The 13,443-nt window shown below is 40.6% G+C and overlaps 1 protein-coding gene across 3 annotated transcripts in view; it reads left to right on the top strand.

The window, feature by feature from the left end:
• The window catches only part of LOC114665813 (ewing's tumor-associated antigen 1-like), a 67,193-nt gene extending 65,720 nt beyond the window's left edge, over positions 1-1,473 (top strand). For 2 of the 3 annotated variants that reach the window (XM_028820439.2, XM_028820437.2), the window contains exon 6: positions 878-1,473. In XM_028820439.2, coding sequence (XP_028676272.2) covers positions 878-1,002 — 125 coding nt within the window. In that variant the 3' untranslated portion in view covers positions 1,003-1,473. The remainder of the gene's footprint in view (positions 1-877) is intronic. The other variant, XM_028820440.2, reaches the window with a different exon arrangement.
• Positions 1,474-13,443: the final 11,970 nt, after the last annotated feature.

Here is a 13,443-nt window from a genome sequence, read left to right as displayed (position 1 = left end):
GGCGTCACAAGGGTTTTATGTTAATAAAACAAATGATTATTAAAACTCAGTTTTGTCAAAATTGTGCTGATTGTTCTGACGTTCACTGAGAAATGAATTCAAATCTTAATTATCAAAAGGAGGTGTACTAATTCTTGCTGAGTACTGTGTGTGTGTGTATTTGCATGTGCGTGTCTATCTCTGATCCTTGAGTGTCGCAGTGGCCACAGGTTGTCGCTCTTACCACTTCATCAGTGACCAGTTTCTGCAGGTAATTTTGCCATAATTTTAATTGACTCTTTTTTTTTTCCATAATTAGCAGCCAAACAAATATGAGATACAAAGTAAACCAGCACATGACTACCTTACCTGTCATAAAATGTTTTAAAAAAGGTGAAGATCATCAAAAGTCAGTAATATATTTTGACAGTGCTCTTAAAAAGTAAAATGAACAGTTTTGGAAATGTTGGTGCTGTCATTCTGCAGTACTAGACAAACCATGCTATTAAATCACTGGTTTAATTAACAACAAGAATTACATACTAATTAAGAAACTTGATGGAGTGAAATTGGTTGACTTAGCAGGTCATCTGTTGGCTCACTTCAAATCTCATTTGTTTTTGGCTGCCATTTAAGGAAAAAAAATAAGTTCAGAGGACTGAGTGTTTAAAAAAAAAAAAAAAAAAAAAAAATCAAGGCAATTAACAGCAGAAAGTGTCAGGAAGTAAAACCTGCAGCCACTGTAGCAATATAAACCGGTGTGTGTGTGTGTGTGTGTGTGTACAATATATGTACTGTATGTAATATATGAACAATATAGCTTAAATTCTTTATTGCACAGACAGTAACCTGCTAATAAATAATGTCTAATCAAAGTCGTTTTTTTTTCCCTCTCTAGTTATAATACCAGATGACAAGTCCACTAAATGCTCTCAGCTGGAAATTGAATTGAAAAAGCAAATGGCACTTGAAAGAAGAAAGCAAAGACAACAAGTAGTGACACAGAGTTGGAAAGCCACTTAGTCTTGAAATATAAGCACCTTAGTTGGTATGCATTTCTTCTTATAAACTCAAAATAAAAAAATTAAACCTCATAAGTGACCATAAATTGTGCATTGACAAATGGATACCCCTTTGTTTTGCAAAAATAATTTGTGAGTATTTTCCATATTTTTATTTAAGAAGGAGTTATATCGCACTAATTATCTCTTAATTAAAACAGCTAACTATGGAGAAGATGCCATTTTTTAATAATTTATTGTTTCAAGATACAGGGCCTCTGCCTTTTAAAATATCTTTTCACTGTATTTCTTGTCTTTGTATTGATTGAGTTTATTGATGAATGTTGAGTGTAGAGAGTTCTTTCTTTTTAGTTTTTTTCCTTATTATAGTTGTATTTTGTTTTGAAACCTTGCTGTCATTTGATTGTATTATATCAATGCCACAAAATATGCAAAACATTAAATTTTGAAAGGACTTTCTTTTGCAAAAGCATGAGAACTGTATAGTATTTTTTTTCATTATTTTGTGTAATTTAGTATCTGTTCCAATATAAGTGTAACTTTAGTCTTCTTTAGAATGAACTGCATTATTCACTTCAGATCAGTCCTTTTTAAGCACACTTGCACATTTCTGTCAATATGCTATTCAGTAATTATAAATATGGTATCAATAAAGTGGCCATCTCCTGCTTAAGTTGCACTGTACAGCTGCAGTATTTTCATGCAGGTGTAGTGTACATTGAATTTTATGATACTGTCTGAACTGTAGCAGAGATGTGTGCTATTTTAATCTTGCCTTATAAAGCTGGATTTATACTTTATATAAACTACTGCTACGCAAGCAGTGTACTGTTTATACTTGCGCTTATACTTTATGTAAATTTGGAGGATTCCACCAGGTGGTAGTGCAAAATATCATCAACGTTCAGCTTTTCTGTGTTGTGAATTGCTCAAAACATCCATTAAATTCCCAGGACACCTTACTACAATATCTCTGAAAAGGATGGATATTTAGTAATTACATCTATCAATCCAGGGATTTGCTTCAGCTTGCATCAGGTGCGAGTCAGAAACAATCCCTGGACAGGGCATCAGCTCATCACAAGGTGAATACATGTACACACCTACACTAGCATCATTTAGCATCACCAAATCCCCAAACCTGCATGTCCTTGGAAGGATACCAGAACACACTGTGGAAACCCACCAGGAAAACATGCAAACTCCAGGCAAGGATCATCAGGGATGTGACTCCCTACTGCAAGGCAGCAGTGCTGCTGCTCCACCACTGTGCTGCCCCCACATGTGTAATTATTAACAGTATTAATTATTTAAGTTAACAATTTATCTGTAAAAATGTAACATACATGTTTTAACACATTTCATTGTGAAAGTGATATCAAGTATAAATGTAAGGATGTGCAGAGAGCTGGAATATCATAAATGTAATGTGTTCTCTGTGGCAATTGCTGTCTGCTGCTGCTGTCAGCACAGGAGGAAGCCCCAAAAGCACATAGCGATTATTAATAGGGTTGGTTTTAAGGTGACTTTTATGACATTCTTCTTTAATGAGAAAATATGAGATTAAAGTTGAAATTTATACTTTAATCATGCAATAGAGCTTTTTTCCTTTGATGTGTCTCTAATTTTATTTTCCTGTGGCTAAAATATGCTTCCAAACATACTGTTGCTGTTGCGAAGGTGCAAAAGAAAAAAAGACTGCACAAAAGATGGCATGTGAGACCTTTAAAATGTATTGTGTCATTAAGATGGGGAATATGCAACGCTTGTATTACCAATTTGAGAAATAGATGAAAGCACCACAAATACAATTTATTTTTGTATAGCCCTAAATCACACAAGAAGTGCCGCCATGGGCTTTAACAGGCCCTGCCTATTGACAGCCCCCCAGCCTTGACTCTCTAAGAAGACAAGGAAAAACCTCCCAAAAAACCCTTGTAGGGAAAAAATGGAAGAAACCTTGGGAAAGGCAGTTCAAAAAGAGACCCCTTTCCAGGTAGGTTGGGTGTGCAGTGGGTGTCAAAAGAAGGGGGTCAATACAATACAATACACAGAACAGAACAAATCCTCAATACAGTATAAAAAATAAAAAATTTACAAATATGGAGCAGAATTTAACAGTAGATGATATTACATAATATGATTTGGATTTGTTTAGAGTCATGGAGACCTCAGCCATCAAGCTGCCTCCCCCATTTGGCCATTCCACAGCTAAAACAGTGCTGGGCCAGCCAATCCAATGAAAGGACCCCTCTACCCCACGATTCCTGCAATCCTCCATCAGGGATGACTTTACCTTAGGCAGGCAAAACAACTTGGCCACAAACAGAATAGGTGAGAGTTAGTAACAAATTATAGCTATCATGTTATTTATGTTTTAGTACTAATGACTAACAACAGAGATGCAGTCTGTTGTGTGTTAGCATTTAAGTTTGATTATTTGCTTCACCACATCAAACCATTCATCAAAGATCAAAGCACACACATTGCTGTCACATTTTGAAAACAAACAGAGACTGTGATGTTACATTCCAACTTGGAACACAATGTGCCCCACGATTTTTTGCTGGTACTACAACTCGTGCATGCGTCATGTTAATTTCTGAGGACGTGCTCATAGGACACATCAAATGAATGCTGGGAATGTGTGGCAGCCATGCATTCTGAGCCTGAAGTATAAACCGGCCCTAAGTCATCCCCTGTAGCCCTGGAATTGGGCTAGTCTCACTTATCTGGACTTTTTTCTAGTGCTACTGTGTCTTTTTTGTAGCTTGAAGATGAAACTGCACACATTACTCCAGATGAGGTCTAACCAGCATGTTTTATAACTTTAGCATAATTCCTTGGATTTGTACTCTACACATTGAGCTATATAACCTAACACTCTCTTAGCCTTTTTTAATGGCTTCAGAACACTGTCTTGAAGTTTATAGTGACAGGTCCACTACGACTCCTAAATTCTTCTTATAAAGTGTACAATTTGAATTTTCAGACCTCTCATTGTGCATTCAAACCCAACATTTTTACTTCCTTACGGGAAATACTTTATATTTACTTAGATTAAATTTCATCTACTGTAAATCTGCCCAAGCCTGTATGCTGTCCAAGACCTCTGTAATGATTCAATGAATTCTAGATTATCTGCCAATCGATCTAGCTTGGTATGATCTGCAAACTTAACCAGCTTGTTATTTATATTCCTAACCAAATCATTTATAAGTATATATTTATATCAAAAATAGCAGTGGCCTTAGCATGGACCTCTATGGGACACTACTCTTACTATCCCCCAATCCTTATAAAGTCCTTGCACCATAACTGTCTGCATCCTGTGTCTGAACTAATTTTATACTCATCTATACACTACACCCTGAACTCCCATTTCTTTTAATTTAATGCCCAACCTCACATGATACCTTATCAAATGCTTTCTGATAGTCAAGGTAAATAATATCATATGCACCACTCTGATCATGTTTTTGTTGCATCCTCATAGAGTACCAGCATTCTGTTAAAACATGACTTCCTGCATCTGAACTCCTACTGACTGTTCAGTTAAACTCATTTTCTTGTTATATGTTGCACAATCTTTTCCTTAATTTCTTCAATTAATTTAGCTGTGATGCATGTTATGCTTACTAGCCTATAGTTGCTTGGATCTGCCTGATCATCCTGTTTATATAATAGAATAATATTTGCAATTTTCTAGTCATTCAGAATTGAACCAGTGCGCAGTGACTACCTAAAAATGTGTCAAGGGTTTATATATGTATTCACTAACCTCCTTAAGAACTCGAAGATAAATATTATCTGGTACTAGTGATTTCTTTTATTTCAGCCTATTTAATCTGAGCAGTACTTTTCCCTCTGCAATTTCCAAATCCATCAGGTTGGGCGTTCCTGAACGAGAGGTCATAAAACCTGAGAAAGGGCATCGGCATTTGCCTGGAGGGCACCCCAGCGGGAAACAATCAAAAACTTGTAAGGTCTAAAAACCACCTTGTGACCCCTGGGTTTGACTCCTTGTGCTAGGCCATCCACTGTAATGGTAACTAGTCCGTAACCAGGGTGAACCTGTGGCCCAAGAGGTAGTGGCTGAGTGATCAGCCATTTATTCACCAAGCCATCCTTCTCCACCACCATATACCTGATCTCCCAGTCCAGCAGTTTCCAACTCAGGAACATGATGGGGTATTCAACACTGTCAACGCTTTGGCTTAGCACGGCCCCAAGACTTGTGTCCGAAGTGTCCATCTGGATGATGAAAGGCAAATAAAAGTTAGGTGCTTTCAAAATTGGTGCTGACGTAAGGGCCTGTTTCAAGTCACCAAATGCAGCTTCTGTGTTAGCATTCCATACCACTTGATTTGGACTCCTCTTCTTTGTTAGGTTAGCCAAGGACACTGCTGTCTCTGAGAATCAGGCTACAAATTGGCAGTAGTAGCCTGCTAATCTTGGAAAGGCTTGGATTTGCTTCTTGGTCTTTGGATGGGGCCATTTCAATGTGGCATCTATCCTGGAATACTGTTGGTGTATTGTACCCCAGCCCACCAGGTAGCCTAATTATTTGGCTTTGATTAATCCAAAGAAACATTTCTTCTGGTTAATTCGAACTCTGGCTTCCCCTAATGCCCTCAATACAGCTTGTACCTGCGGAAGGTGTTTCTTCCAAGTGCTGTAATAGATGACTATGTCATCCAGATAGGCAGCACTATATCGATTATAAGGACAGAGTACTTTATCCACCAGATGCTGGAAGGTTGCTGGTGCCCCATGTTACCCAAATGGATGGACACAATACTGCCAGTGTCCACTAGGGGTGCTAAACGCAGTCTTACCTTTTGCAGAGTCTGTTAAAGGAACCTGCCAGTTCCCCTTCATCATGTCAAGTGTGGTCAAGAATTTGGCTTGCCCTAGTCACTCAAGTAGGTCTTCCACTCGCGGTATTCGATCTGTGTCGAATTGGGAGACCTGGTTAAGCCAGCAGAAATCATTGCAAAACCTCCTCACACCTAGTTCCAGCATATGCTTGATCTCCAGCTCCACTTATGCTCTTTTTGCCTCGAGAAGTCGAAACGGGCATTCTTGGACTATCACCCTGGGTTCTGTCACTATATCATGCATGATCAGGGACGTTTGCCTGGGTTTCTCACTCACTACTTCCGGGGCAGACAGTATAACTGTTCCCAGCTCCCGTCATTGGTGGGCAATCAAATTAGGGCCAAAGTTAAGGTCTGATTTGTGAATACGGCTGTCTAGAGGAGGGATCGTGTTCCCTATCCTCCCATGGTTTCAGCAGATTTACGTGATATATATTTTCTTGGTCGACGATTTAGTTGTTTTAGGAAATAATTGATGAGCCCCTTCCTTTCCTTAATTTCATAAGGGCCTTGCCAATGCACCAGTAATTTAGAGTGGGAGGTAAGAATGAGTACCATGACCTGATCTCCAGGGCGGAACTCCTGCAGAGACGTGCCACGGTCATAGCAACGGACCTGAGCTGCTTGTCCCTTTTCCATGTGAGATTTGAGAATGGGCCAAATTTTAGCAAATCTATCGCGTAACTGCATGATCTATTCTAATATATTTGTTTAGGGGAGGGCCTCTTCATCCCATCCTTCCTTTAGAATATCTAATATGCCCCATGGTTGTTGCCCATATAACAATTCAAATGGTGAGAACCCCATAGAGGCTTATTGGACGAGGGGCAGAAGCTGATCCCCGTTCCTTCCATCCTTGCTGACCACCTTACATAGCATCTGTTTGAGGGTCTGGTTAAATCGCTCTACTAGACCATTGGTTTGAGGAGGATATACCGAGGTCTTTAAATGTTTTATCTTAAGTAACTTGGCCGTTTCCCTGAATGTCTCCGAGGTAAAGGTTGTCCCTGGGTCCGTTAGAACATCTTTAGGGATGCTGATTTGCGAATAGACTCCTACCAATTCCCGTGTGATAGCTTTAGATGTAGCTGAGTACAGCAGAACAGCTTTGAGGTAACTGGTTCCATAATCTACCAGGACCATTATATATTTATGTTCCCTGGCTGAGGGCTCTAGTGGTCCCACCAGATCGACCCCAATGCGCTTAAAAGGGACATCAGGCGGGCGTATGGGAACTAAAGGAGCACAGTACCTCCTAGGAATCTGCCGCAGTTAACACTCCGGAAAGGCATCCCTGTTTTTATCCCAAACATTATAGAGGGCACTGTATGGGGGTGAATGTTGATGGCATATGAGAATACATTATTGATGTAGTTGACTGAGTATGGAACAAATTCTTTCTGTTTAACTTTATTTTGTGAGGTGTAAGAAATCTCTGTTCCCTTCCATAATAGAAGCTTTGTCTGGAAATTCTCATTTAAACTTGTTTCCAGTAAAGTAATATACATTGTTAAGCACAAGTGTTGAAGGAATGTGTTGGGGCATAGCACAAGATGACACAATGAGGGCTGGTTGTGTGAGTGCTCATGTGCTCCCCACATTGAGACGGCTGGACGTCTGAATAGACTGAAGAAGCGCGGCACAATGGACTGGAACACAGCCAATATTTGGATTTACTCATTGGTTTTTGCCTTTTTTCATTTTCTCAAGTTATTTGTCCTGTTGCTGGTAGCTTGGGATCTTGGGGAGACCCCAACACTTAACAGTGTCTTGTCCCATTTCTCTTGCAAGGTTCAGCTTTCTTCTGATGTACAGCACAAGGACACAATTACACTTAACACATACCTTGGTGTCTGTACCTGTGAATTAAATCCACATACAGTGGAACCCCGGTTTACAAGCAGCTCGGTATACGAGTAATTCGGTTTACGAGCCGCGATCCGAGCAAAATTTCTGCCCGGTGTACGAGGCTTGCCCGTTTTACGAGCCGAGCTCCGAAACGTCACTGCTAGTTTCCGCTTCGCCTTTCTTACCCGGAAACCTCTACCCCTTCTACCCAGAGCCATATCATACATATTGGGCATTAACCATGTCTTCAAAGAAGGTAGGAAGTGGAAAGGACAGCAGCAAGAAGAAAAGGATGCTGTCAGTCGAGTTGAAGCAGGAAATTATAGAAAAGCATGAGAGAGGTGTGCGTGTGATGGAACTCGCCAAAATTTACGACCGCAGTACGTCCACGATATGCACAATACTAAAGCAAAAGGAGACCATAAAGAGTGTAAAAGTAGCAAAAGGCATGACCGTAATTACACAGCAAAGGTCGGCTATCCACGAACAAATGGAAAACCTGCTGTTATTGTGGATAAAAGAGAAAGAGTTGGCAGGAGATATACTTACTGAAACAGTCATAAGCGAGAAAGCTCGCATCATTTACAATGACCTGAAGCAGAAAGAACCATCCACATCTACGGATGTAGTAGAACCAGAATTCAAGGCTAGTCATGGATGGTTCGACAGATTTAAGAAGCGATCAGGCATTCACTCTGTCGTAAGACATGGCGAGGCAGCAAGTGCAGACCAGAAGGCAGCTGGCGAGTTCATCACACGTTTCGCGCAGCTCATCGAGGCAGAATGTTACATCCCCCAGCAAGTTTTTAATTGCGACGAGACGGGGCTTTTTTGGAAGAAAATGCCCCGCAGGACGTACATCACAGCAGAGGAGACGAAGATGCCAGGACATAAGCCGATGAAGGACCGCCTCACCCTTGCATTGTGTGCAAATGCTAGCGGTGACTTTAAAGTGAAGCCACTGCTAGTCTATCATTCAGAGAATCCTCGAGCCTTTAAGACTCACAGGATTCTTAAAGAAAAACTGCAAGTGATGTGGCGCGCCAATCCAAAGGCATGGGTTACGCGGCAGTTCTTCATCGACTGGGTAAATCTCTGCTTTGGACCTGCGGTGAAGAAGTATCTTCAAGAAAACAAACTGCCTCTGCAAGCGTTACTCGTCCTCGACAATGCTCCAGCCCACCCGCCCGGTCTCCAAGACAACATCCGGGAAGAATATCAATTCATAAAAGTCCTCTACCTCCCACCCAACACGACTTCAATCCTGCAACCGATGGATCAGCAGGTCATTTCCAATTTCAAAAAGCTCTACACGAAGCATCTGTTCAAACGATGCTTCGATGTGACAGAAAATACGGAGCTAACACTCCGAGAGTTTTGGAAAGAACATTTCAACATCGTGCAATGCCTACGCATGATTGACCTGGCGTGGAAAGAAGTGACCAGAAGAACACTGAATTCTGCATGGAAGAAGTTATGGCCTGATGCAGTTGCAGCGAGGGACTTTGAAGGATTTGGTCTTGATACCGAGATCGAGACCGAGACCAACGTGCCCGACGTAGATCCAGTGCATGAAATCGTGTCCCTCGGCAAGTCGATGGGTCTGCAGGTTGACTAGGGTGATATCAACGAGCTTGTCGAGGAACATGAGGAGGAACTCTCAACACAGGAGTTGCTTGAGCTGCAGGACATGCAACGTACAGAGGCTCTGCAAGAGATCAGCGGTAGTGAGGAGGAAGTCGAGACAGAGAAAATTTCGACAAGTGAAATTAAAGAAGTGCTGGGAATGTGGGAGAAGGTTACAAGTTTCATTGAAAAGAAACATCCAGAAAAAGTTGCAACTAGTCGTTCTGCAGCAAATTATGATGACACCTGCTTGGCTCACTTCCGTAAGCTTTTAAAAAGCAGGCAAAAGCAAACGTCGTTGCATAGGTATCTTTGTACTAAAACTGAAACTGCTATAAGTGAAGGTGCCGAAAGTGCAGCCAAAAAGGCAAAAACAGATGATTAGCATAAAAAAAAAATCATACGTACGTAATGTTAAGTGTTAGGCTAAGTTTAAAGTTAAGAAAGTTTATTTTTTTACAATTCATGTACGTACGTACAGTTAAGAAAGTTCAATTTTAGTTTTTTTTGATGTGAAGGTGCCGAAAATGCAGCCAGTCCTCCCTCCCTCCCTCCTCCCTCCCTCCTTCCTCAGCAACTCTCCGTTATCTGCCGCCAAGGTTAAGATTACATTTTCTTAAGTTGGTTTATCTTTTATTTAACTATATTTACTAATACATTATTTTGATGTTTGTTTCTTATTTAAAAACATGTTTTTTTTCCATTATTTATGATATTTTGGGGACTTTTTGGGAGGGCTGGAACGGATTAATCTCATTTCCATTATTTTAAATGGGGGAAAATTTGTTCGGTTTACGAGCAGATCGGGTTACGACCTCGGTTCTGGAACGGATTAAACTCGTAACCAGGGGTTCCACTGTATATTGAAAATGAGTAATGCTGGTATCAGTAGAGTTTTGTCTGTTGTTTTAATATTCAGCCCAAGGTTTAATCTAACTCTTATTTAACTTGAAGTCATTGAAAGTGCACTTTTAGTATTTTTGTACATTTTGATTTACTTATTTAGTCTGTTTCTTAGTTTTGAGGTTATATTAAGAGGTTAAGTTTAGTTTATTGTTTAAATATACAGTGGACCCTTGACTTACGAACTTAATTCGTTCGTGAGGGCTGCTTGTAACTGAACGTCCTCACAGGTGGCGCAGTGGTAGTGCTGCTGCTTTGCAGTAAGGAAACTGTGAAAGATTGTGGGTTCTCTTCCCGGTTCCTCCCTGTGTGGATAGCGCTTTGAGTACTGAGAAAAGCGCTATATAAATGTAATGAATTATTATTATTATTATTATTAAGTTGGTTGTAAGTCAATACTATTTTTCCCATAAGAAATAATGGAAATACCCATAATGTGTTCCGAACCTCCCACTGCAACACTTACTTAACCTTTTCATAATAAAAAAGGGTTGTATAATGTTCATAATTTACCAAAACACCAATAATTTTTCTAATGTACTAACCAAAAAGTTATAAAAAGTGCCTAGCCTACCAGAAGTAGGCTAGATTAAGCTAGGAGCATGGCGGCGCGCATGGTCGCAGCGGCTCAGGGCTCTCCTTTTCAGTGCACTTTTTTGTTGTTTTTGTACTTTTTTTTTCTTGCTTGTTTGTGCACGATCGGTTCGGCGAACATCCGCTACACCCGTCAGAACCTTATAGACATTGGTGTCCAGAGCCAGACGTCTGTTTCGAGTGTTTTTCATCACACGCACAGCATCCCAGACAACATAGCGAGACCAGCGGGCTCTCCGTGGATTGTTGTCGGGTCTAGGAGACGACGCAGACGGAGGAGGGAAAGGAAGCAGAAGCGGGGCCACAGATCCGGCGTTATGCTAAGGCTAAAGAAACAACCATACAAGCCCTATGCAGAACTTTTTTTTTGCAACTTCTTTGCATCTTTTCGCACCATTTGTTTATTTGTTTATTTACTTGTTGTGTTCTACACATATGTCTGCACTGAAGGAGCTGCTTTTAATCTCATTGTACATGTGTATAGTGACAATAAAAGGCATTCTATTCTATTCTAGAAACAACAATTTCATACTGTACTCACCATTTAATTTGACATCTTTGGGCTGCAGGAAAGGAGGAGGAGGAGAATGAAACGGAAGGTGGTTGTTTAGAAGGAGCCTCCTTATGCAAATCTTTTCTTTGTACATTTGTCGAGATGGTGGATTTTGACATGCTGTACATATTAGTGAGATCAGTCACACGAACACCACTCATATTTCCACACAATTTCCTTCTTCGTTTCGATTGTGATCGCTTTCTTTACCTTCGTTACCTTCTCTTCCTTCCTTAGCAATTATGTGTCTTGCTTGCATGGTCTTAGTGAATTATATATATAGGTAAATCACTGCAATGACCGAAATTACGTCCACAAACACATGTACAGTGGTGTGAAAAACTATTTGCCCCCTTCCTGATTTCTTATTCTTTTGCATGTTTGTCACACAAAATGTTTCTGATCATCAAACACATTTAACCATTAGTCAAATATAACACAAGTAAACACAAAATGCAGTTTGTAAATGGTGGTTTTTATTATTTAGGGAGAAAAAAAAATCCAAACCTACATGGCCCTGTGTGAAAAAGTAATTGCCCCCTGAACCTAATAACTGGTTGGGCCACCCTTAGCAGCAATAACTGCAATCAAGCGTTTGCGATAACTTGCAATGAGTCTTTTACAGCGCTCTGGAGGAATTTTGGCCCACTCATCTTTGCAAAATTGTTGTAATTCAGCTTTATTTGAGGGTTTTCTAGCATGAACCGCCTTTTTAAGGTCATGCCATAGCATCTCAATTGGATTCAGGTCAGGACTTCGACTAGGCCACTCCAAAGTCTTCATTTTGTTTTTCTTCAGCCATTCAGAGGTGGATTTGCTGGTGTGTTTTGGGTCATTGTCCTGTTGCAGCACCCAAGATCGCTTCAGCTTGAGTTGACGAACAGATGGCCGGACATTCTCCTTCAGGATTTTTTGGTAGACAGTAGAATTCATGGTTCCATCTATCACAGCAAGCCTTCCAGGTCCTGAAGCAGCAAAACAACCCCAGACCATCACACTACCACCACCATATTTTACTGTTGGTATGATGTTCTTTTTCTGAAATGCTGTGTTCCTTTTACGCCAGATGTAACGGGACATTTGCCTTCCAAAAAGTTCAACTTTTGTCTCATCAGTCCACAAGGTATTTTCCCAAAAGTCTTGGCAATCATTGAGATGTTTCTTAGCAAAATTGAGACGAGCCCTAATGTTCTTTTTGCTTAACAGTGGTTTGCGTCTTGGACATCTGCCATGCAGGCCGTTTTTGCTCAGTCTCTTTCTTATGGTGGAGTCGTGAACACTGACCTTAATTGAGGCAAGTGAGGCCTGCAGTTCTTTAGACGTTGTCCTGGGGTCTTTTGTGACCTCTCGGATGAGTCGTCTCTGCGCTCTTGGGGTAATTTTGGTCGGCCGGCCACTCCTGGGAAGGTTCACCACTGTTCCATGTTTTTGCCATTTGTGGATAATGGCTCTCACTGTGGTTCGCTGGAGTCCCAAAGCTTTATAAATGGCTTTATAACCTTTACCAGACTGATAGATCTCAATTACTTCTGTTCTCATTTGTTCCTGAATTTCTTTGGATCTTGGCATGATGTCTAGCTTTTGAGGTGCTTTTGGTCTACTTCTCTGTGTCAGGCAGCTCCTATTTAAGTGATTTCTTGATTGAAACAGGTGTGGCAGTAATCAGGCCTGGGGGTGGCTACGGAAATTGAACTCAGGTGTGATACACCACAGTTAAGTTATTTTTTAACAAGGGGGCAATTACTTTTTCACACAGGGCCATGTAGGTTTGGATTTTTTTTCTCCCTAAATAATAAAAACCATCATTTAAAAACTGCATTTTGTGTTTACTTGTGTTATATTTGACTAATGGTTAAATGTGTTTGATGATCAGAAACATTTTGTGTGACAAACATGCAAAAGAATAAGAAATCAGGAAGGGGGCAAATAGTTTTTCACACCACTGTATCTGGGCTCCAACTGACGCTTACTAACGTTCTCGGTTGTTTGTTTACAATCGCGCAAGCGGATACACGTGACCGCATTTGGGTCATAACGC

The sequence above is a fragment of the Erpetoichthys calabaricus genome, chromosome 15 (genome assembly GCF_900747795.2).
Source record: "Erpetoichthys calabaricus chromosome 15, fErpCal1.3, whole genome shotgun sequence".
NCBI lineage: Eukaryota > Metazoa > Chordata > Cladistia > Polypteriformes > Polypteridae > Erpetoichthys > Erpetoichthys calabaricus.
Note: the sequence above shows the minus strand (reverse complement) of the source record. Positions and strands in the feature narration are given on the sequence as shown.